We start from the raw sequence: 25646 nt of genomic DNA on the forward strand, positions 1-25646 counted from the left end.
TGCCATGCTGCTGTGTCTTGGCTCCAGTACAGGATGAAACATTTTATCCTGGCATGGCTGGGCTCCTTTCCTGTGGCCCCTCTAGCTGGTTTTGGTCAGTTTTTGGCCATGTTACAGCAGTAACATGTAGTGGTGGAGGGGGGGCTGCAGAGCACTGGCAGCCGGCACACCCTGTGGTGACAAACGAGCTTGTTGTCCTGCCAGAAGCAGTCTTCAGATGTAGCTGTCTCCTGTTAATGTCTGTTGCTAAAACCATTGGGGAAGGATGAGGGGAACAGAACAGGGACTGTTCAGTTATTCCTAAATTTATCCTCTCTGCCCCTTCCTATTCTGCCAGCAGACACCATTTCTTACCAGTTTTCAAGACCCCTTCTTTGTCATTTATACTAATACAGCCTATGCTGTATGTGTGAAATGTATCTCTACAAAGCTGGGAAATACAGAGCTCTTCTGTCTTTTTATGTTTGTTTTAGCTTGGATCAGCTGCTCATCTCAAGCTTGGACCAGCAAAAACTGCAGTCTGTTTTGTCAGTGGTAGTACCAAAATGTGATGTTGCTGCTATGCTCCAAGAAGTCAAAGCACAAGTAAAGGTAAGTACCACAAGATAAAACTGGATTATTGGTGGATTTTTGAGGGTTTTCTTAAGGGTCAATAAAATCTTCTCCAAACTGTTTGAGGGCTCCTCCAGTAGTCCCGTGGCAGGCTATTACTATCAACTGCAGTTGATGTTAATTTTACTAAGGCTGGCTTTTGAATGCCTGCTATAAGCCTGTAATAATTTTGAATGGCTTTTTGTATAATAAAGTTCAAAAAGCAGTTTTGAGTCATAATAAATATACCTATTTTAAGTGGAAAAGTATTCTTCCATCTGGGCTCCCCGGTAACTGCACATCAGAATTTAGCTTTCCACCAGCCATCTGGATCAGACTCAGTTTCCCCACCATGCAAGGGAAGCTCTGCTCCTCTTTGTGCCTGATGCTTTCTGCTAGAAGCTGAAATCACAGAAGTTGAATTTGTTTCGTTTAATGCTGAACTTGAACACCAGAATGTGGCTGCTGAAGAGTTTATAAGAGACTCCTGTGACCTTTTTGTTCTCTTCTGTGGAAACTGGTTTTTGCATCAAGATAACCTGCTTCATTATCTAGGTGTTTGAAGAAGACTTCCAAAGTGAAATGCCTGCCAGAACATTACTTCCCTGCTTTCGGTGTTTCTGTTTGTGGGATACATCCACATCCTTATTAAATCAGAACAGAAGTTGATAAAATAATGACAGTGCTGGAAGGGAAACTGCCATCTGGTCTGCATAACTACTGGCTGAGCTGCATCTAGAGTGTTCTTGAGTTTTGTGCACAAAGATTGCAATTTCAAACATAGAACAGGCTGAGGGGGGAAAGGACCTCCCTAAAATATCCAGCTTTATCTCCTTCCAGGGCACAGCCTAGCTAAAGCATGCAAGTCTCAAAAGCTTGGTGAGCCAAGAGGGTTACCTAGGTTTACTGATAAAATTAGGATTGGATTGCACAACTGGACAGAGGTAATTAAGTTTTCTCTAAAATATTTTGCATGCGGTCTTGGAGAGATTATTTATTTATGCCAGTTTTCAGAGTCTGAGAGCTCAAGTATTTATAAAGCTGAATGCTTTTTGGAATGCACTTCTTGTCTGCATAGTTTCTTATCCATATTTAAGCCCAGTGTGGCACATACTCTGGAAAATTTTATGCTATTCAAATGGTGGATTTTGAACGTACAATAGAACAGTTCTTCGTAGTTATCCAGTAGTTGAAAAATGAGATGGACTGCCTGATTTGGAGTGAGAGCTTCCCTGGGAAGGGTTTGTCACCATCCTTTGCTCTAAATAGTGCTGAATTTTCTGCTAGCATTTAATAAATGCTACTACTAATAATGAAAAAAGGGCATTTTATTTAGGTCTCTATGACTGATATCTTTGGCTGACAGTCTAAACAGAGGTGATTACTGGAGGCCGGTGTGTCCTTTGTGTGTCCAAGTAAAGCAGTAAGCATCCATAACCAGGTCTCTACCCAATATTACGTGTGCTGGCAAGGAGCAGCTTTGAGGGCTGGTGAGGGAGGGAATGCACCTAGGGAATGGGAAGCCGGTATCCAGACTGTGTTGCTGGCTGGCTCAACACATACGATCCTTGGATAACTCTTTTAACATCTGAACTAACTCACTTTTTTCTTTCCTTCACCAGTGTTAAGCAAATTAAGTTGAGATAATCAAGGGTTGGAAAGAGCCTGACCTCTTGAACAAAAAGGGTTGCTATAGTACTAACAGTCAAAGATAGGTATATATTTCCTTTGCCTTCACTGCACTTGGAAAGGGGCTAGCCTGGTTACTTAACTGATTTTATTATTTCAAGCCAAACATAAAGCTGTTCTGACTTGAGTACAGGTGAGCAGGGTCTTAAAACACTGTGGACAAAGATGTTCTGCCCTCACTGCTCCTCTCTCCTTGAGTGCTGATGGATCAGTGATGTGGCACAGGGTGACATCAGTTTCTGACATTGCCTCTGTATATTGCAGGGATGCCTCTAGTGTAGGAAATCTTCCACAGACACTTTTTGGCAAAAAAGACGCAGCGAAACCAAAAATTTGACTGTTGTTTCACCAAAACCACTAATGATCTGTGTCTTTCAAAACAAAAGGCAAATGCTGAGTTAATATGCTGAGTTTAGTGAACTAAGTAAATAATGCTAAATAGATTAAAGAGATTGGTTTCTAATGATTTACTATTAATTTTAGTATTGGCAGTTTCTGGAAATAACTGGTGTTAGATGGGGTCCTGGGGAAAAGCTGAGAAACCTGCTTTCTACTTCCCACATCTAATGCTCTGCCCCAGAGCTAGCTATTATGTGCCTGCTCCACCAAATTCCTTCCTACAGTTCCCCTTATACCACAAAATGTGATCTCTGTGACAGCATCAGACTTGTTGGATGCAAACCTGCACCAATCCTTTTCCTGTGCTGGATGGTCCCATTTCTGCAATGGCGCAGCTTAGTCTTGTTTAGGTCACTAACAGGTCCTTACTTTCATCTCTCAAGTGAAAGGGTTTTTTCTGCTGTCCACTCTGACCTTCCCAGGCTTCAGCAACGTAGCCACTGCGCCTTGCAAGATTGTCCAGCACTACTGAGAAGAGGTCAATGCAACTGCCCTGCATTACATCTATGTTATCCTTTCAAGAGGAAGAAGAAATTGGATAACAAAAGTGTTAGTAATTCCCTAAATAGTACAGTGCTTTGTCCAGAAAGGTGTATGGGGATATTGCATTTTGACTGCAAAATGTTGAACAATGCAAAACTGACTACAGCCTGTGGAAATTAAGCTGCCCAAAGTTTAATGCCATTTCACTACCCTTATTTTGACTTTGTTTTCTAGCCTCGAACTGGCTGAAGAAATCTTCCTTGTCACCTGAGTTCTCCTAGATGGCTGCTTCATTCTGTAGCATGAAGTGAAACGCATTTAACATCTCAGTTTTAATTCCTTGAGTTGCCTTTTTTCACCTGCCATAATCTGTGGGTATGGGGAATTTGTCATTTATGTGGGTGCTTGGTCTTGATTTTTGGTTTTGTGTTTCTTCTTCCCTTTCCTGTGCACCTCCATTTTTCTGCTAGAGCAAAGAAGACACATACTTTGTAGTCTTGCACAAAGAAGAAGGAGCTGGCCTGGGATTTAGTGTTGCTGGAGGAATAGACTTGGAACAGAAATCAGTCACAGTAAGTGATGGCTGCAAGTCATTTTTCTACAAAGCTCACTTTAAAGCAGGCTGGTGATTAGATCAAGTGCTCGTTTATCAAGACTCACTGCAAGTCATTCACAGTGTCTCTCAGAAGCAGCAGCTTACCATCTGCTACTGAAATCAGAATGTCTGGGAAGCGTAATTTTTATTACTGGAGATGGATAACAATTATGCTTTCAGGATTTAAAAATCTGTTACTGGATGGGATGGGCTAGATCTAAATCCTATGCATTTAAATACAATTCTGCATGCAGCTGCAGTGCACACAGCCTTTTAGGGGAGACTTTCATTCCCAGCTCTTGAAAGGAAACTCTGTGCAGCAAAGTTTTTGAAGGATTTTTCAGATCCTGAGACTGATTGTTGCAGACCTCAGCAAATGTTGGGGAAGATGAAACAGGAAAGCCTTATAAATATGATTGCCTGACAAAAGATTTTGGGAATATGAAAACTATAAGTGACATCGAAATGAAGGCCACCTTTGAGATACCAAGTCTTAGTTACTGAAAACTGGAAAACAATGGTATGGCCGACTGAAGGTAATCCCCTCTTGATTGAGCAATACCCTCTGCTTGCAGGCAGGTCCAAGGGTCAGAGCAGACCCTACTAGCTCAGCAGAAGGGGTCCAAAGAGTAGTTTTTAGAAGTTAAGATGTAACACTTTATGGTAATATAACAATTCTTATAGGCTGTATGTAAATACTATAGGATTTGTATCTTGTATTAGATTGGTTAGTGAAAATTAGAATATTCAGTACAGAAGATATTTATTGTATTGTAACCAGGACTTCACTGTTACTCTCTTACTTACCTCCTGTCCACTCTACTTACTCCCTTACCTGCTTACACTCTTGCTCTCTTGGGCCTGCTCAGAGCTGCCAGCTGCAGCTCTAAGCAGTGCCCCTGTACCCACGCCCTTTGCAATAAACCGCATGTTCCAAGATCTGACTTCAGAGATCTCTCGTCTCCATCCGTCCCGACCGTCCAACCCACCCAAGCTCCTACAAGCAAACATTATGAATTTCACATCACAAGTTTGTTTTGAGTTAATAAGACCTGTGGGTGGTCAGTTAATGAGGGTTGTTGTCTGGTTAGGGATTTTTTAAGTCTTAAGGAGCATTCTGAACAAAAGATAGTGTCCTATTAAGATACTGGTGTGTAAAAAGTGACTGTTCAAAAACAGATCAGTGAGACAGAAAAATCCAAGAAAACTGGTGTCCTGTGTGACGGTTTCTTTAACACAAAATACGCATTTAAATTCTGCCCCAAAAGAGAGAGATCCATTAAATGCTGGGATTAGAAGAAGGGTATGTCCTCTGTTTTGGGGCCTGCAGAAGCCCTTGCAGGAATCTTCTGGGTTTTTCTTTTAGAGAAGACCAGAAAAATTAAAGTATTTTATATTAAACTGTCATTAAGTTAGAATATGGTCAACGTCTAGAGAGCAGGCCTCTACTTCTCTCACTGGAGAAGTTGTTCCCTGTCTTTGGCCCAAACAGTGGCAGCTCTGAGCAAGAGGAAGGCTCAACAGTGTCCCACCCAGAGAGTTCCTTACACACCCAGAGAGTTCCTTACAGAGTTCCTTACCTAGAGATCGAGACTCTACCTAAAAAATAAGCTCTCTCAGACTGAGGAACTGATGAAGTCCTTTTCCTGAGTTCTGTTAGCCATTAGACCAGAAGAATGTCTGTTCCTGCTCTTTCCTGATGCTTTTTGTTCAGTGGGTGTAAAGGGATCTTATTAATGTTATTGACCTACTGGGATTCTGGGTCCCAGGTATATTTACGGTTGCCACTGAGTACTGAGCTGCTTAGATGGGCTGTTATATCCACACTTGGATGCAGAAATAGAAATGCCTAGTGAGCTTCAAGGTACTGAGGAGCTGAGCAACTGAGGGAAGGCAGCAGATTTTTTTGGACATGACCCCTGTATTCCACTTGCATTTGCATGCCTAGATCTGTTATTGAGGCTGTTATTCCAGCTTTGAATGCCTGCTTAGACTGGCTGGAAATTTATCTCCATGAATCTGTGGGTTGTAGCAGGTGCCCATCTCAGTGTGGCCCTACAATGAGATGGAGCAGGAGCCAAAAGGTTTCTAGTGCCTTGCTGTTGGTCTGGGTATTAGGATAAATTCCTAAAGATCATGCCATGCAGAATTGTGTCCACGGATTTGCTGCCTTGAACATTTGCTTGGCAGACCCAGTACTGTCTCCATGGGAAACCATATTCTGGCTGCTAAAATTAGAGTGCCTAGTAGGCAAGTCCTTAAATACTGGATCTTGAGTCTTTTAGTCAGTTCCTTTTTGTAAATGACACACATCTAAACTTGCTGAAAGTTTTCTCAAAGTTTAATCCACCCTGAATAGAGTATTTTTTTTCTCTAGAAAAATGCATTTCAAGTCGCTAAATCATCCCTTTCCATCCATTCACATGATATTTGATCAGCCAGATTGAGGCAAACAATTAAATACTTGTACAGCTGCAGTAAGTCAGAGCCTTTCTGTGCACAGATGTTTAGAAATGTGCATTTGAAAACAGCACAGGATGCATGTCCCAGTCAGTGGGAACTGGGGGAGTGGGTGTCACACACCGCAGCGTTCTTGGTGGTTGCTGTGGCACAGACATGGATTTGACCTCTGTGTCACTTGAAATATGTTAATTGAAGGCCTTTGAGGAGTTTAGTGAAAGCATAAGTGATTGTGATATTACATTCCTTAGCTGTTTTTCTTATCTTTGGCTTAGAAATGACCATGCAATAACGCCATCTTTTCCTCTGAACTCCCCCATCCCCAAATGCAGCTCTGTCTCATCACTTTGAGGGTGTTCACTGGAGCAGATGCTATGTGCTCAATATCCAGGCAGTGGACACTGGCTGCAAATCTTAGTAAAGCGTCTGTGTTCACCTTGGCCTGTAAGAATGCTTTGTGTGGTCACGAGATTAAAATACCCTTGTTAAAACCTTTCTTTTAGGTCCACAGAGTGTTTTCAAAGGGAGTGGCATCTCAAGAAGGGACTATCCATCGAGGAGATCTTGTTCTGTCAATCAATGGCAAATCTCTGGCAAGCTCAGTCCATGGGGATGTCCTGAATACTCTTCATCACGCAAGGCTGTACAAATATGCAGTTGTTGTCATCCACAAGGAAAAAGACAAAACAAACAATTCCTCCAGACTTGAGATATCAGCTACTGGCAGAAAATGTGTGGGGTCTGGAAAGGATGTTTCCATGGAAATAGGAGCAGGTATGATCTTTGTCCAAGAACAGTTGGAAGAATTCCTTTGCAGGGCAGACTGAAGGGAAAAATATCCATGTGTTTTAGATTAAAAGCGTCTGTGCCTTATGTGATTGAAGGGAGAAAATGAAATTACTTTAAATTTTATTTGTTCTTTTTGGAACCTAAATACAGTTTGGGATTTTGTTGTTTGGGTGTTTTTTTTTTTTTTTTTTAATTATTGTAACTAGGCACAAACTTAGAAGACTTAATTTAGGGCCGAATCCAATTTCTACTTAGGTAAGTGGTTCCGCGTATTCTTCCAATCCAGGACAAACTCCTTTTAAGTAATAACAGTAGTCAATGCAAGAAAGAAAACAACCAGAAATTATTTTAAAAATTAAAAAAAATCAAAACCCCATGCCCTGCAATTTGTTATGCATAGGAACTGAGCTTGTTCTCTGTGAAAGCAGATTTCATACTGTTTCTACTAGAAACATAGAAAAAATTATTTTTATATTGCAGTAAATGGAAGTCATATTGAACTCAGCCATCCTGTAGGAAAGTAGGGATAAATGGTTTAAGTGGTAATGTATCAGTGGAATATTAAGTTCCTGTTCAGGAACAAGACAGCATTTTGGTGTAAAGGCTGCACCTGGGGTCTTAGGAAGAGATCTCTGAAATTTTTTTGTAGATTTAAGACCCAGACTTCTTCAGCACCTGTCTGGATGGTGCTGCTTGGGAGCAGGGGATGACCTGCTCCAGAGCTGCACTGCTGCAGGGTCCGGGGGAGGGAGTGGGCCACAGTTACAAGCTTTCTGCTGAGAGAGTTGGCAAGGGTTTGTCCTGCCCTCCAGGGCAGCACCAGGCACTCAGCTCTGTCCACCCCAAAACCAGGACACGGAGCTGCCACTTAAGTTATTTTTAATCTGTTGGCTGAAGTCATTACTGTTCTCACAGGGTTTTATTTTCTGTAGCAGTTTCTATTGTTTTATGCTTACACTGAGTTTTATGATATGACTTTGTAACACAGCTTAAAAAAAAAAAAGAAGAAAGCACACTGTTAATTAATGGATCAGCCTTTCTGGAATTGCTCCCGTGGATATAATCTGTATAATTACTTCAGAATCCCTCTCTGCCCTAAACTCCCTACTTCCTGCACCCTGACAAATGCAGAATGTCTGCTGGGTCCAGGCACTAGGGGGCAACATGATCTCATAAACAAAATAGTGTTGGGTTATTCAGAACCTCTTTCCACCTTTCCAGGCAAAGGACATCTCCAGATGTTTTAGATAACGTTTAAACTTGTCTGAGATAACAATAGCAGTAATTTGTGATAATGCAGACTGCATAATTATTACATCACACTAAGCAAAGAGGATCCTGTTTTCCAAAACTGCAGATTTATTTCCTCTTAAGCAAAATTGTATCTTATTTCAGCTACAGCAATATTGCATTTCATAAATATCTGCTATGTAGGAGGCATGGTGCAACTACAGTTAATTATAATTAAATACATAGATAGGAAACTAGAAACAATTTTTCACCCTAGTAAGTGATTACAGATTTTTGCTTAAGAGAATGGAATATGTTTGCTTAATGAAACATTTCATTCATTCCTGTTACTTAAAAAGATGTGGCTCATTGAATAAGCAAAGGGAACAAATGAAAGGAAAATAAATGCTCTCCACTCCCTATTTTTGTAATTTTTCAGTTATTTTGTTGATGTTTAGAGCATTTGCTAAATTTGCTAGCTATAATTTTGCCCAAAAAAAAGATGCCTTGGCAGGTTTTGTTGAACATGTAAACTGAAAATATCTCTGTGTGTAAATGCATTTTGTGCTGTCTCCCATTCGCAGCTACAGTAGAACACATTCACTTCTGAGAAGCTTGGTGGCCTGTTCTAGTCTGAGTAACTGAACTCTGAATTGTCTTGTCAGTGCAGCAAAAGCAAAAACCAACCAAATACAACTTGCAATTTACTGTTGTCTGCATAACAAGATGCTGTGTATGTTCAATTGCAGATCCAAACCTGGATATGAATGATGTCATCTGCGTTGAATTATTGAAAACCTCTGCTGGCTTGGGATTCAGTCTCGATGGTGGAAAAGCTTCCATTGCTGGAGATAAGCCCTTGCTTGTAAAAAGGATATTTAAAGGTGCTACATGCATGCAGTGGATGTTATCCCAGTTTTCCTTTTGTCTGTGCAAAGTACAGATATTTCAATTACTGTACTCAGCGGTTTTTTTTGAAGCAAGGGTGGGTTTTGTGGCTCTCATTTATTACCACTTACTAGGCCAAAGTGGTCATTAAAAGAAAAAACGCTCCTGGGAATGGCTAGGGATTGCATCTGCTAGTAAATGTTTGTGGAGCAATCTGCTTTACTAAGCATGGCTCTGTCCACTCTTCTAGACATTAGACTACAGCAGCAGTCATCTATATAGTGGTCTGAGACATTCATGCCTTATCCAGTTCTCTTTCCTAAGAAATACATAGTGCATATAATCAGTGTGGTACTCAAGCACCGCCCTGCATTATGTCCAATTGTGAATTTTACCATATTTTTGTCTTTTTTTTTTTTTTAATATTAGCATTAGTTTTTGCTAAGAATATGAGATATTTGTATTCAAAAGCTGCCAGTCTTGGGTGCTTTGTTTGTCATCAGGTAGTTAAACTTACATGAGCCATACATAGAAAGAAAACAAATCCCAGAACTACACTGTGACTTTCATATGTCATGTGTCAGTTTAGTGAAAAATAAGGCCCTTTCTGAAGGCAGCTGAAACTCTCAATGAAACTGCATGTGCACAGCATTTTTACAGAATTACCTTTCAGTAATGTGTGGTTTATTCCCTCATCAAGATAAAAAATCAAACAGGTATTTACTGAATTGCTTAGCAGTTCTTGTGTGTGTTTGTTTTTCCCCTCTTTAGAAAGTGCTTCTTTGGGTAAAGGACGTTTAATTTTTGAGCTCATTCATTTACATCCTTACATACAGCCCTTTTCCCCTCGCTCTGGTGACTCGTATTAGCTTAATTATCATTACAGAAAATATTATTTCATCAGTAGTGAAAGGTGTGCGCCTCTCTAGGAGCTTTCCGTGAATGGTGTTTGTCCAAAGTTTGCTACCAGTGTTTGGCTTGTTCATCCCAGGTTTTACAATCTACTGCATTATCTGCTTACTACCCTGCTAAAATTGAGAAAGTACATCCATCCCACATGTCACGGTTATTTTATCAACCAGATTTTCTTCCAGCTACAGAAGTAACATTCAGCATATTTAATATACTTCTGTTGTTTCCTTCAAAACCAGACATCTTCTCGGAGAACAAGGCTTTATCTTGGTTAAAATAACCTTTTCTGTGAGATGCAGCCTGGGGTAGGTTGCTAGAGCTGAGCTGAACAGCTGTGATTTGTATTGAAATTGTTGCAGTTGGGAAAAAAACGGTGTATTTCATCCCAGTGGAAAGCAGATTTTTGTAGGTTCACTTTCTCTTAACACTGACTTTTACCCTTTTTTGCTTCTAGGTGGTGCTGCGGAGCAATCTGGAAACATAGAAACTGGAGATGAAATTCTTGCTGTTAGTGGGAAGTCTTTACTTGGGCTTATGCATTACGATGCCTGGAACATCATTAAATCTGTGCCAGAGGGGCCTGTTCAGTTGCTGATCAGAAAACACAGAACTGCAGTATGATGGAAGCACTACATCTAATCACACTTGCTAAGACAAACCATTTAGAACTGTCTGAAAGCTGTCTTTATTTATAAAGCCACACAGAAGTGTCTTAATGCTTTACAGAGAGGTGCTAAGAGCCTTGGAGAACCACTGAGCAAGCGTGTGATGAGCTTCACAAATCTCACTTAATGATTGGGGATGAAGGAAGCCAAAAGTTAGAGACAATTTTGTATTATGTGGCAGTTTTATTAGAACTTCAAGACCTCTCCTGGGTTTGGTTTAAAGTATTTTGACTGAGATAAATAACACTGTGCCTGTCCCTGATATTTTTAGTATCTGCAGAGTGTTGGTAGTAGAAATTGTTGGTTGCCATCCTGTTGACAAGGGTGGGTTTTAGACTGTACTATATCACTTAGCTGTAATAAGTCTTAAGGACACTTCCTTAGGGTCTGGTCCTCTTTTTTTGTTGTAATAAGAGAATGTCTGGAACAATCTCACTTTATTCTTCTAAGTGAAGTTTTGCTAAAAGTGCATGACAAGAGAGTATAATTTTGCACAACTTCTATGCCTAAAATAAGAGCATTTTATTGCAAAGCTGAAAATCCTCTTAAAACTAATGAACTAACTCAGCATCCACCACACCTGAATCTACTTCTAGGTGCAATTTGTATCAGAAAGCACTTGGTGTTAATGTGGTAGAAATCTGTAAGAAAATCATGTCCAAATAATAGGTGATTGTCCAGCAAGGTGTATACTGAGTTGTTAGTTGTGATTAAAATGGGGGCGATACAAAATTGGGGTCTGAATTTTCAAATTTAGGCTTCTAATGTTAGGCACCTTTAAAATATATATATTTTTAAAAGGGGGATAATTTCAAGTGCTGAGCACTTACAGATCCTACAGACTTCAGCGACCGCTAAGAACGTCTGCAAGTTGGGCCGCTTTTATTTGTCTTCAAGAGGTTTAAGGCCGCCCAACTTGAAAGACTCAAGCTGAAAAGTGGTGATCTAAAAATGGGGATTATAACAGATTAAATCTGAGCTGGCCATATTTGTGGTGGCTTTTAATTGGTCTTCTTTGTTTTCTCCTGTCCAGTATTTATTTTTGCTTGTGTGAGAGTGAGGATGTGTGTGGATGATGCAAGTACACCCAACTGCGTCAGGATTGGGCTGATACTGAGGGTTCTGGGTGGTGAAACTGAAAACTGTTTGTGTAGATGGGAAAAATCATGGTGTTGGGTACAGCAAAAGAGAAAGGGTTGCAATGCCACAGGAGCTTAGTTTGGATTTTCTCACCTCTACTCGCAGAAGAGGTATCAGTAGCAGGCCATGCCGCTTAGTCTGCTGTGCTGGGAGGAGAGTGTATGGGTGCAAGAGATTAGACTCTGTTATTTCTCTTCCTACATCTGGGATAGCTAAACAACATAAAATACATACAGGAGGAAATGGGCCAGTGTCCTTATCAGCTGAGAACAAGTTGTTTGTTCCACAGTGCTCAGGTCGTTCATCACATCAGGCTGGAGACTGCTTGCAGCCAACATGCCCAGGATGAAGAGCTCTCAGCCTGGAACCAGTCCAAGTCTGAAGTGCTGCCTCTGTTTCTAGTGAGCCAAGACACTGCATAGCTGTTACAAAAAGGTCTGGGCTTGTCACTTGGCCCTACGCCAAGATCATACTGTAGTTCAGTTTATTTACATTTATTCAGCAGTGCTTGAAGCAATTGCTTCCAGGTTAGTGGAGCACTCGCTTCGGTTCATTTCTGTGACAGCTTCATTAGACTGCAGCTCATGATGAGCAGAAGAAAATTCAGTTCTGTGAGGCAACCTGAGACCAGATGAACAGAAAAGCTGTGCAATGTTTGCCTAAAAATTAATGAATAGGTTTAATTCTTTTTCAGTGACATATTAGCATGTGAATCCAGGGAGAGATGCAGCTTTTGGTTACAGGAAAGGCAATACTGTACGTAGTCCAACAGCTCCTTTGCCTGCAGGATTTCTGCTGAAACTAATTCAGATTCAGTGCTGTGAGGTGACTGTGGAGTTGGGTCCCCTATGAACCCAAAGCTCAGCCACTCTATCAGGACTGGTCCGTGCCTCCGGTCACCTCTGTGGTGGAAGAGGCTTCAGGAGGATGCAGCTCTTAGGGCTGGAGGACCACACTGAGATCCAGGCCTGTGATAGGATAGAAGAGGTTACCCCTGCATATTTGCTGAAAAACAGGGAGAAAATAATTTGGCAATGACAACTGAATGGTGAGGCCTTGTTCAGGAATGACCAAAATCCGACTGTAATAGAGTGTATAATAGATACATAAAATGCATGTGGAATTTAATGCAGCGTAGTGAATGCATACCTGTATACGTATAATACGTGCAAGTGCAGTACTGACTTTTTGCTACTTCAGTGTAGTAAATCACAGCTGTGTTTTAGGTAAATGGCATTTTTTTCAGTCCGCAGTCTAAAATTTTGGAGGTTCCATCGCAGGGAGGCATATGTCTCCCTCACTCCTAAACCAGTGTGAGCTCAAAGGTAAAGTCTTCATTTTGTAAATTAAAGTTAATTTGAGGTGTCTTAAGATGATACGTGGTGGATATTTTCAGATGCTTATTTGCAGGTACTGTTCATTGTGAGTGATTTAGAAGGCTTTTTTTTCAGTAATCAGATACTGTTCAGTATTTTATTTTACATGCACGTAGATAAGTGTTGGCTGAGTAACAGCAAACAGAAATGGGGATTTTTGTGTGTGATTCAGTAATGGCTATAATTTAAAAGATAGGTTTAATGTTTAAAATCTGATAATAGTTACTATGAGTAGAATGATAACACTTCTCTACTAACGTTAGAGCAAGCAAAAGAATTGTATTTAACCCTGATTGTTTCCGTTCCTGAAAATAACTTTTTTTTTCCTTGTGAAAGAACAACATCTTCACAGATGTTGGTATGATTTCAGTAGCATTTCCTGACATCTCTCTTGGGGTGACATTCCCTGAAAAAGCTCCAGAATTTATGCAGTATGGGTGTCTGCTTTATTACAGACAAGATGGGTAGACCAAGCAGATGTAGTAAGCTTTTGGTTACACACCTGGCAAAGTAAATGTTGTTTTTCTGAGAGCCTGGTTGCACTAAAATGATGGAAGGCGTTGCATTAGTTCATCAGTATTCAGTAGGATCACGACCATTTTTGGCCTTGCTGTTTGCATATCAGTCCCCATGGTGATTCTTCACCCTGCAGGAGTGTTGGCCATACTCTGGGAGAGCAGTGACTCCCCCAGAGACTTGGCAGCTGCATCTTAGAAGACCAAATAAGCATGATGAAATTATGCACTTCTTCACCAGGGAGCTGAAGGCATTCCAGACAAGGGGAGTTTGCTCCTAGATGGAGAAGGTTTAGTAGAGGGCTTTGGTGCATCCAGGCCTGGGGCAGCTAAAGGTGCACATCATGGATATGAGAGCAGTGAGATGCTGCTGTGAGATTCTGCAGCCTTTTGTACCTGGAAGCTCTTTCCAGCTTCTGTAGGGACTGCATCTGTATTGAAAACTCTTGAGATTAGGGAGGGAAAAACATTTGATCATTTTCTCGCAAAAAAAAAAATAGTAGAAGGACAGATAAGTATTAAGAAACTGTTAAGTGATATTTCCTAATGACCCTCACGTAAAATTAACCCTGGTTAATGTTCTGCAGTGGTTCTTGTCAAATTCTGAAGGAAGTGTTCCCAGATGGGAATGTTTACCTGTTTCTATGTTTAGGTTATGTAAATGTACAAGTGAAAATATTGATGAAGAGTAGACTAGCTCATGAGAAAAATGGGGATCCCACTGTAGGTAGATTTTGTGTGTTAGTCTGATACACTTATTGTATGATATTGTATATTTACACTTTTATTTATATAAATAAAACTTCTTTTAATGAAAACTGTTTAATATGCCTTGTATATTATAAAAAAGTCAGTGCAATAACATGAAATAGATTGTACATTTTTTGATTTCTGTCTCTTCTCTGTGAATCTGTATCAGCATAAACTGTTTTGCTTGGGTTTTTTAGTGATTTTGAAAATAAATGGTATCCTTAGTACTCCTCTAGATATTTAATTTTGTTATGCCAGAGTCTGTCTGGTCTACAGTTGGAACTGGCATCACAGGGACACGGATGTCAGGGAGAGCAGTCAAAGACTTTGTGTAAATGATGTCCAGGTGTGCATCTAAGGTAGAACTAAAATAGTGCACTCGTAAGAACTGCCATTCAGTGTGAAGAGGACGAAGGCATTTAAGAAGTGGTACAAGGTAATTTGTAGAACCTGCTTCGGTATCTTGGTTTTTTCTGTCCCTGTTCTAGGAAAATGTGGAGTTTTCATCAAAGCAGCAGTCTCCTGGAGCATGTTGCTTATAAACTGTACCTCCTGCCCAGACCGTGTAAGGGAATGGGTTAGATGTGGAGAGAATGATTTTATACAACTATTCCTAATCTGGTATTTGTTCTAGTTTCCCACCTACTCTGTGGATAAAATTCCCTTCAAAGCCACAGTGAGCTGGTGGAACAGGCTGGGATGAAGACTCTCTGTGGGTGGAGTGGAGTTGAAGTGCAGCTCATAGTGGGAGGTGGAGACCACAGCCTCCAAACTGGGGAGGTTTGCATCAAGTGGGCCACTCTCTTAGACACAAGTCACTTCACAGTCACTGCACAGCAGGTCAAAGCAAGCCTTCCTCATGGGAAGATGAGCCAGCCGAGAAAGCTCTCCTCTCAGCTGCTCTGATGTGGGGAATGCCAGAGGTGCCCAAAATCGCGTGCTGCCTGGCAGCACACAGACACGTCAGCTGGTTACTGCGGGGAAGGCTGAGCTGGAGGAAGGGGCTGGCGGCTTTGCGTGTTTACACTGCGGGCTCATGTGCATTGCTCTGTGTTCGCCTGCTGGGTTGGGCACTTGGAGCAGCGCTCCCTCATGGCACAGGGCAGTCCTAACCTTCCCTTGGTGTACCCGTGGCACTTGTCTGGGTCTTGTGCCAGACCTGGCAAACCTCACTAGTTCCTCCTGTGCACAGTGCTGCCCAAAAAGGCCAGGTGAGGTTTTGTGCAATGGGAAGGGAGGCGTTTGCTCTCCTATGCCAGTGGTGCAGAGGACATTTCCGTCATCCCCAGGATTGTGCCCCAGAAGCCGCTGTGTGTGCTTTCGGTTTCCGTTTCTGGATGCCACGCTGCAAGGGTGCAAGCGAGCAAGTACCTCATGAGGAGGGATAAGACCACAGCTTCTGCTGACTCATCCTGTGGGAAAGGCCAGTGTGGCTGGCTCCCAGGCTGCCCTCTGGGCACGTGGACTCTTTCCCGGGCTGGAGGGGAAAAGGAGTTTTGTGGTATCCCAGTCTTGCATCTGTCTTGGGACCCTTTTTTCCCCATCCCTCTCCCTTGCACACAGCCATGATGACGAGGGGTGCTGCCGTCTGTGCTGTTGTGCAGTGAGACTGTGCAAGGCATAAAACCAGCAGAATGGGAAGGAGATGGATGAGAAGGTGTGGGATGGTGTGTGCAGTCCCCTTGCGCTTGGTTCAGCACATCTGTGCCCAGCTGGAGCCTGGCTTCTCCCCCAGGGCTCCACAGGGAAAAGGAAGAAGACGTTTTCAATCATAATTTCCTCTGCCTTTTTGCTCCCCCCTGCTGTCACCAGTGCTGGGCCAGCCCAGCTTCTCTCCTCTCTTTCAGTGCATCCCCTGTATCCATCTTCCTGTCTCTTCTTCTGATTTCTCCAACATGTGGGCTGAGGTGGGGTCAGCAGGGCTCAAACCTCCAAGCAGCATGGCTCTTGTAAGATTAGTCTTGAATATCTTTAATTGAAATCTTAATTGCCACAGTCAGTAGCTAAGAGGAATACAAAAGCAAGAAGACACAATGAAGTTAATCTGTAAATGGATTAGTACATGTGACTTCATTTATCCACCAAGACATGTGAAGTACTAGAAAATTTTTATTCTCTCAGTTGTGAAAGCCTTAGGGCATGGGCAAATGAGGAATTTGAAATGTGATTCTACCTAAAAAGTTCCATTTCATTTCTCATTTTTTTACAGCTTTGCTGCTCTTCTGCTCCCTGTTGGCATCACTGAATGCTGTCTGAATAGGGTCTGTGATTCTGGTGTGTCTGTTCCTTCATCTCTGTTTCCAGGAATGTATCAAAAATGCCACTTTACCACATTTGACCAGAGGCTAAAGGTCACTGTCCCCTCGCAGGGATGCTATGAAGGAGAGCCCTTGGGGAGAGAGAAGGTTCCCACAGGCCACCCAGGAGCAGGGCAGGTGCTGGCTGGGTATAACACTCATGAACAGAGGGAGGTGATGCCACAGGGTAGCACATCACTGCAATGACAAGAGGAAGTCAAACCTTCCCAGACCACAGCCCTGGGCTGCACTTCCTGGTGCCCATGGCCATGCAGGGTCAGCCACAGAGCCAGCCATGGCTGCAGGGGGGACATGTCCACCCTGCTGCCTCTGTGCTACCAGTCCCTGGCCCTTGACTGGTGCTGGGAGATTTTTGGTCCAGCATTTGGGTGCTTGATATTTTCCTTTCTATGCAATACTGGGTTGTGTAACTGCTTTTGCAGTACCTCCTTCCTGTGTCCAGCAGCCTCATAACAGTAGATGCATGGATGTTACCAGACTGTCTCAATCAGCCTTTAGTAAGCCTGTTTTGGACTCTGTTTATAGGGAAATCCAGACATGACTTCCTCTTTCATGTAGCTGTGTTTATTAAAGCACTTGACCCAGCTAAAAACTTCACAAATTAATAGTGACTGCAATAATTAAGTTGTTTTCCTTTTTAAAAAATCCTTCACTTTTAATGATCATATGAAGGAACCTTTGATGCAAGTATACATCATTCCCTAAAACAAGGAGTTGCCCTTCCATCCCATAGTGTGTAAAGCTGTGACCAGAAGGATATTTTCTGTCAGTCAGGGTATTTTCTGAAGTTAGTCAACACTAAACCCAGAACTTCCTGCCTTTCCACCGATAGTTCCATATGTGCAGGCCTCACCCCTCTGTGCAGCTGAATCAGTCTGATACCGTTGCCCTGAGCAAACAAGTTACCTGGTGCTGAAATTCCTTGGATTTTTCCCTACATACCAAAGCCATTTCCTTGATGCGCTATGGTGGTGCTGGGGAATGTCCAATGTCCAGCTGCTCTTGTCAGAAAACTGCCTCCCTAATTCCTGATCCTGAGCAGGGTAGACATGACTGTGGCCTCCTGCCTTTGTTGCGGCTTTGTCACATCCCTGTCAGGAGCACGAAGGAGAAGGTGGAAGCAGAATGCTGCTTGAATTTCTGCCGTGCAGTAGGGGGCTGTGATCCCAGCTAGGCCCCAGGAGCTGAGGGAGGAAGTGCCAGCATCCTAGGATTGGTCTTATTTGGTGCTGCTGAAAGTAATTGTTTTTTCAAGCTGGCCTGTCCACTACAAAAAGGTGCCTTGCCCCTTCAAGTGATGACCATGGCATGGAGGAGCTGAGCCTCTGAGCCTAGTGGTGCTCCCACCATCCTTTCATGGGCAGGAGGGAATGACACGAAAGCCACCAAAGATGAAATGGCTGAAGATGAAATAGCTGAAACTGTTTCATTTCCAGTCACTGCTATTTCATGGGATATCTCCTGTTGCTAAAGGAGTGACACCAACCTCCACGCTTTCAGAAGGCTGGTGAGAATTGCATTGCAAAGAGCCCATGCGTGAGAAGGCAGGGCAGCCTTGGTGTGGCCCGTTTGTTACGTGGGCCAGACAATGTCCTGACGCACTTGGGTGAGGACCCTTGTTTACAGCTGTAATAGCTTTTGGGACTATTGCTCACTGACGGTCCCACCATCAGACAGTCCCCTGCTTCAGGGGACACCCTGACAGACTGAAAGGCAACACATCATATCCCCAGCCCTTCCTGTCTGACCTCCTTACGCCTCCATGGATGCACATAATGCCCTCACACCCTCTTGTGTTAATGGGAGGAAAGTGATAAAAGTTAGTCCCATCTAGCAGTGTGTGCTAAAAATAATGACCAGCATATGAGACATTGTTTTTCAGTTGATTTATAAAAACATCCCATGAGGGGAAGAGGAAGGAAGTATCTCCTTGTCTGGCGCTTCGTTTGAGAAATTCCACTTGTGCATCCGGTCTCAGGTGTGAAGGCATGAGCTGGCTGAGGGGGCCAGGCTGGTCTTCACCTAGGGGACCGCAGTGCAAACATGACCCAGGGCTGCACTTGTTGTCCAGCCAGGTGCTGTGCTAAATGGAGAGCATTCCAGGGTGGCAACTCTGTCAGTTTTCTTCAACAGGTGGGTTTGTTGTGGGTTTTTGGTATCAGGTGCTTGTGGGTGAGTCAAGTGCATTCAGATTGCAATGCCATGCCCCAGTGATAGGATTTTTTTTTTCTCCTGCCCTTTAGGGAGGAGCAGGTCACAAGCATTATGCTACGTAGGTGACTGGACACCGCTCTGGAGGGCTGGAGAGAGGCCAGACTCCAGGGGGAAGCAGGTGAGAATGTCTGGATGTTTTCACAAGTCTGATGAGTCACACTAGTATGATTTGCTGCTGAAGCTTTACAAAACCAGATCTCTGTGCAGTAGCTGTGGTAGTACTTTTCACCAGGCTGATGGGCCTTCTCAGGACCACTTCACCGATGCCCTCCAAAGTAAAAATCTTCCAGGCTTCTGCTGGTGACTAAGTGGAGAAGAACAAAGAGTTGCGTCTCTTTGGGTTTTTTTCTGGTTGTTAGAAACAGGAGCCTTTGGCCCAGAAGATCTTAGTCCTCCTTGCACTGGGAATATGAGCCACAGGCATGGTGCTCCCTGCCTGTGAAGCTGGGGAAAAGCAGCGCAGTGAGTCAGCTGCTGATGTGCTTGGCATAGCAGGTGAGGACCTCAGGCTCTGCTCTGCACAGACACATCTTTGGGTCCCAGATTTAGGGAAGAAGAATGTGCTCTGCACTATCCCTCTGGTATTCCCCTTGTGCTAAGCAGCATCATTTCCCACTCTTCCAGAACTCCAGCTTCAAACTTTGGAGGAAGTAAAAATTTGCCTGACAAAACACTGTATCCCTTTCTGCCTGCATCTTAGACAAACCCCTAAACTTGGATGTCTGTCCTTTACTAGGGACACTCCTTTTCAAAGCTGCAGCTACTCTGGCAGAAATAATGGACCCCCAATATCACCCAAATATTCCGCCGCCAGTAATTAACAAAAAATACCAGAATAGGTGTCTCATTTCGAAGTTCAAGGTCATGGTTATGCCTAGTTCATCTTAAAGGCAGAAGTCAAAGCCTAATCTCCAAAAGCAAACCTGCTGGCACTCTACTCTTGCCCTGGTGGTTTTGCCCTGCTGACATGGAAGCATGGAAGGAATTTGCATAATATAATCATACATTTACAGTCCACAAAAGAAAACTCGAGTTACAGCAACCTTTGTAACTCATTTTTCTTGTAAACACTTTGTATTTATTATCTTAGCAAGAATTCAAGACATACGTGCATGAGGCATACAGCAACACATCTGGCACACATCCAGAACAGGCCTTAAGGAAAACAAACTCACATTGATAAAGTCATAAAGTAGATCCTTCCCAGAAGCAACAAATCTAGGGTGAACATCAGCAAGTGCTTGGTCATGTACTGGCACTGACCTCTTGCATCTGTGTCTTTTTCCTGAGTTCCAGTTGAACACTACCATTCTTAACAATGCACCGAAACACCTAAAACATTGCAAAAAAAGCAAATAGTCTTTGCATTTCTAGGCAGACAAATAGTGTGCTAACACTAAACTTGGATATCCCCATGACAATGCATTTATGAGTATACTTTTTTTTTTGTAATATTCATATGTGCTACATCCTGAAGAACTGGGTGGGCTCTACAAATCCACACCTTATTTCCTGTTGAATTTCCAAGCAGCATACATTGAACAGAACAGTTTTATTCACATACTTTTCAGCTACTAATGTGACTGCTAATGCTGAATTTTCCTGAGAGTTCCAGACAGGCATGGTCATTTTTCAGTGTCCTTGATGAAGATTCCACCAACTGCAGGACATACAATAGCAACCCTTCTTATGAAGCTGGAGCTGCCTTTGATGAAGTTTAGCCTGGGAGCTGGTGTTCTGCTGATCTGAAACTCTTTGCATTTACTTTTTAGTACCTGAAAAACTGACCTATGTACATGTCAGCGAAACACACTGCTATGCAGTACTAAGATAAATAACAACTATTCTTGAAATATTGTGTTCTCCCTGAAAAGGTACTAGCTAGCTTAGAGGGGAAGGGAACCATGCATGTGGCTCAAGCCAACAGCAAAGCTCCCGGTAAAACCACTGGGATGGATGGGGTTAAGTCTTCCATGTGGAAAGAAGGGAAAGTCAGTCAGCTTCTGCTCAGTGACAGAAGTCAGTGTCAATATGTAAATCCCCTACACGGTTGGTTGTGAGAGTGACCAGAGTTACGTAATGATAATTTTGCAAAGGCAGATTAAGAAGAGATAACAGAAAAATAAACTATAAATACAAACAGGAATCCACCACAAGAAAGGAGAAGACAAAATTTGAATAGACACAAATAACAGAAAGTGTAACTATACAGTCTTATAAAATGCAAATGTATTTATAGACAAGTTAAGAGAAGGAACTCTGACCAGTGACCCTAGAGGTAGCTATGAAACAGGATCAGCTTCAGTCCTTTTTTTGCTATCTTGGACCCAGGAAAAATACTGTTTAGGATGGAGCCTGACATGAATTGACTAGTAGAGTTACTGTTTGCCTTGACTGCAACCAACATGTTTAATTCAGGTCCTCTGAAGCCAGCCAAGGTAATATCCCCTCAGTGAGATGGGTTACACCCATGTAACTCCTCAGTGGTGATGGTGCATCACCATCCACTGGATGTGCTGCAGCAGCTTCACCATTCTGGAACTGAAATGAGGAGGCCATGAAATGAAATGGAAATAAAGTACAAGGGAAGAACCTCTGCCTGAAAGTATAATTTAGCAATCATAAGGCTACTTTCTCGTACCGCTGTAACACTCAATTCTATTGATATTATTTCTTCAAAGAGAGGTAGTTGCTTTCTTTGAATAAATAACATTCTCAACAAAACTTGAGATTCGACTTTAAGATCTACTTCTATTGAAGCTATTTTGTTACTTATAAAGACACAGCAGAACTGTACCGTTATCAAGAAATTCTTTGTAATATTGAAAGAATCCTTCCACCACAATTACCTCAATATCTGTGTTTGTGTAATATATATTCAGATATATGTCTTATATAATGCTAAAATATGCTTCCCTCTCTGAAGCATGATTTATTTCCTTTATCATCAGAAAATATTATAGGTTTTTTTTGTTTATATACCTTTTTATATTGAGTTTTGTCATGTTTTGAACATTTTTTCGTACTGTGTTTTGAGACTAAACAAACAGCTTTCGATTAATAGTTCTGTTAAATACTCATGACATACACTAGCGGTGCACACGTTTATATTTTACGTATACTATATATATATATATATATGTAAACTTATACTATATATTTATATAGGCTAGAACTATGCAACACTGTGTTAATTCATAGAATTACAACTTTTAGTCTGCAAAGCAACATCCTGCAACAAAGAACTTTTCAATAAAGATAGTGGTTTACTTTAATAAATTTTACGTCCCGCCACCAGATCGCTGTCCAGCAGGATCCATGCTTTAGAAAAGAGGAGCAGTCAAAAATCCAGCAACTGGCTTTTCCTGTGTGGTATGTGATCCCAAGTTCCAACACACTGACACTTTTTTTGGCTTCATCCAGGAGGTGGCCCGAACTCCTTGGTGAAACAGGGTTATGGGACATGAGGACCAGAGGGTGACTGGGGTAACCGCATTCCTGAAAGTCTTCTCAGACCATGGTGAAGGACAAGTTCAGTCTTGCCCCAAATCTCCCCATGTCACCGGCTTGCCCTAAGTCACTGCTGCACGGTTGAGAGGCTCTGCCCGTCGTTATCTTTATTTCCCACCTGGCATTCATACGCCAATATTGCTGTAACATTCTTCAGACAAATCATGTGATAGCCATCCTCCAGCGGCTACGGGCAGCTCAATACAATGCAACCAGATTTGAGGTTTCTTCATCTCCCACTGTCAGTGGAGCCTCTTCTTCCAAACCCACAAAGCCAAGATTCTCCTCCGTTCCCCTCGGCGTGTCCGTGGGCAGCCCACGTTCCGGGGCAGAACAACTTGGCGAGCAGGTTCAGGATCCTCTGCCGCAGGTCCCACCTGTCGCCGATGCGGGCCAGCTCCAGGGCGCACTCCTCCGCCGCCGCCTCGCGCCCTGCGGAAACGCGTGTGGTTATCGCTTTCATGAGATCCTCATGTACTACGGTGCTACGGTACTACGGTACTACGGTACTTCAATATTTTACTTTTTCCTCAACGTGAAGCACACCCCATCCCGCACCGTTTCTCCCCGCCACTCGCTGGGGGCAGCAGCTGCATCGCTCCCGCCTCCACACGGGCGCCCGCAGCCGCGCCGGGCGCTCCCCCCATCGCGCGCTGCTGGAGCCGGCCAGCAGCGCCCGGGCGCAGCACGGTGTGTCCCTCTTCCGTCCCTTCCCGTCCCGTCTCCCCCGTTCCTTCACCCTCCGGTACCTGCAGGAGCGGCAGGAGGCGCGGCTTTGCGCAGGGTCCGACCAGGCATCCTCGCGGCGGCGGGGCCCGGCTCGGCGGGGCACGGAGCGCCCAGGATCGGCTCGGCGGAGCACGGAGCTGCGGGGCACGGAGCGCCCAGGATCGGCTCGGCGGGGCACTGGGCTGCGGGGCACGGAGCGCCCAGGATCGGCTCGGCGGGGCACGGAGCTGCGGGGCACGGAGCGCCCAGGCTCGGTTCGGCGGGGCACAGAGCGCCCAGGTTCGGCTCGGCTCGGCTCGGCACGGAGCGCTCAGGGTGCTCTCGCGTCGGTGGCAGCAGCGCTCTGCCGGCACGGAGGCGGAGCGCGGCGCTAAAAGGCGGCTGCCGGCCGGCGGGGGTTTCCCCGGTCCTGACGTAGCGAAAAGGCGCGGGGATCCCGCCCCCCGCGGCCGGCGGGCAGGCGGTGGCGTGCCCGGGCGACGCGGAGCCCCGGCCGGGAAGCGCCTGCGCTGCCGGCGCGGAAAGGGCTGGAGGGATGCGGTGTGCGGGGCAGGAGGAGATGGGAGGATGGGCTGTGCTTTTGGTGGTGGTGGTCCAGGAGAGGTGGACAGGTTTTCGATCATGCTGAGGAAGAAGTGGAGGGGTGGCGAGTGCTTGGGCAAGCAGAAGAAAGGGATAGGGTGTGTTATTATCACAGAAGCATAGAATAGTTTGATTTGGAAGGCACCTCTTGAAGGTCATCTAGACCAGCCACTTTTTTTTGCTGGTTGTAGCCACAAAGACAGAAGGATCTTAAACTAGATTAGCTTGCTCTGAGTCCCACCCAACCTGACCTTGGATGTTTCCCAGGATGGAACATCCACCACCTCTCTGGGCAACCTGTGCCAGTATTTCGCCATACAAATAAAAAGCTTCTTCCTTATAGCTAATCTAATTAATGCACCTTTAGTTTAAATCATTCCCTTTGTCCTGTTGCAAAAGGCCCCTCTAAAAAGTCTGTCCCAATCTTTCTTATAGGCCCATTCAGGTACTGGAAGGCTGGAGCCTCCTTTCATCAGGCCGAGCAACCCCAATTCTCTAAACCTTCTTTCTATTCAAGGTGACCTTGCCCTCAAACCAGCCCTGGGCAACTTGGGGCCACCATCCCACTGCTGGTTCTTCCCTGTGGCAGTGTAATGCCTGCTCAGCATGGCTCTGGCTGACACATGCCAGGGCACACTTACCTGTGCTTGCTGTAATTTTAGACAGTGCTTTTTGCAAGAAACAAGAGCTGGAACAAAGTCATGCTCATGTTTTTGTGATTGTTGCACAATGTTGGGAGAGTTGCCAGTGATAAATGGATCGCTCCTCTGCCTCCTGTCTCAGAGAGAGTTGATACTTCATGTTGTGACACATGGCATGGACTTCTGCTTTTAGGGGAAAATGAAAACTGCTTGATGTAAAGAAAACACAGATGGGTCAGACATAACAACGAACTGACTTGTGTCTGAAAGTCACTAAATTACTACCTCTCCCATCAAAACACAACTTAAGATGTCATAGTGTAATACAGACCCACAAGAGCATGTTGAGAAGCTCCATTCTATGGGGTAGGAGCCTCTGAAATTAAGTGTCTGGAAATGCTGGTGACTTTGAAGTTCCATTAAAAGGGGAATCACTCACCGGCTCAGTGCAGATACCCTTTTCCTTGCTATGTCCCAGAATGATGGCATGCTTAAACACGGCTGATTTCTCTCACTGTGTAGGAAACCTCAGCCCCCTCGGTGCCCGACAGGAGGCAGCTGGGACAGTGGTGCTGCAGGGCTGGCATGTAGGAGGGGCAGTGGTGCCAGCTCACGGACAGGGCATTTCTCAGAGCAAGATGGCTAAATGAAAGTTATAGCTGGATGAGGCTTTTGCAAGGCCATTCCCGAAACAGTGGACCACCTCTCTCAGCACCACACAGCACACCCTGCCAGATTGTGACCTCATGTCAGAGCAGCTTAGGTTGGCCACAGAGAAGTTTCTCACGTTTTTGAGAATGTATTGCCTTTGTCTCTCAGCTGGTATATAACCTATATGGCATGTAGGCTTATTTCCTTGACCCGATGTGTTTAGGGTCTCTTTGGCTGTATGAATGTGCCTGTTAGTAACTCAGCCCTATTCAGGCAGGGCTGGCCTTTGACAGTCATTCCTGTTACATAAGAAACTGTTTCTTCAAAACAAGTTTATTGGGTTTTAGGTGGTGGGAAGGCAGGTAAACAGGTCAGGAGGATGTCTGCATGACACGTCATCCCTTGGGGCAGAGGTGTGGTGGTCTGCAGCATGTGATGCCCGGGGCTGCATCTCACACCACAGTCTGACAGCTGCTCCACAAATCATGGCAGCCTCTCCAGAATGTCAGCACAGGGGGC

General features: G+C 44.0%; 2 protein-coding genes across 2 annotated transcripts in view; one reads left to right on the forward strand and one right to left on the reverse strand.

Moving 5' to 3' along the window:
- PDZD2 (PDZ domain containing 2) overlaps positions 1–14709 on the forward strand; it is a 204638-nt gene extending 189929 nt beyond the window's left edge. The window contains 5 exon segments of the mRNA XM_039566737.1: positions 474–591; positions 3633–3734; positions 6721–6991; positions 8986–9120; positions 10491–14709. Of these exon segments, the coding sequence (XP_039422671.1) occupies positions 474–591; positions 3633–3734; positions 6721–6991; positions 8986–9120; positions 10491–10657 (793 nt within the window). The 3' untranslated portion in view covers positions 10658–14709.
- A 5371-nt stretch (positions 14710–20080) lies between these two features.
- On the reverse strand, positions 20081–25063 carry LOC104686752 (translation initiation factor IF-2). The gene is made up of 3 exons (XM_039566980.1): positions 24992–25063; positions 23274–23877; positions 20081–22956 (listed from the first exon to the last, which is right to left on the reverse strand). Exons 1-3 carry the CDS (start codon positions 25061–25063, stop codon positions 22754–22756), a joined length of 879 nt encoding a protein of 292 aa, XP_039422914.1. The 3' UTR covers positions 20081–22753.
- Between the last annotated feature and the right edge of the window lie 583 nt (positions 25064–25646).

The sequence above is a fragment of the Corvus cornix genome, chromosome Z (assembly GCF_000738735.6).
Source record: "Corvus cornix cornix isolate S_Up_H32 chromosome Z, ASM73873v5, whole genome shotgun sequence".
Taxonomy (NCBI): domain Eukaryota; kingdom Metazoa; phylum Chordata; class Aves; order Passeriformes; family Corvidae; genus Corvus; species Corvus cornix.

Coding starts and splice junctions, on each gene's coding strand:
- LOC104686752 (XM_039566980.1), bottom strand. CDS start 25,063: ATGCCAGCCCTGCAGCACCACTGTCCCAGCTGCCTCCTGTCGGGCACC. Junction 23,878..24,991: donor GGGCTGAGGTTTCCTACACA/GTGAGAGAAATC, acceptor CTTCTTCCTCAG/CATGATCGAAAACCTGTCCA. Junction 22,957..23,273: donor GCCTCCTGCCGCTCCTGCAG/GTACCGGAGGGT, acceptor GCGTTTCCGCAG/GGCGCGAGGCGGCGGCGGAG.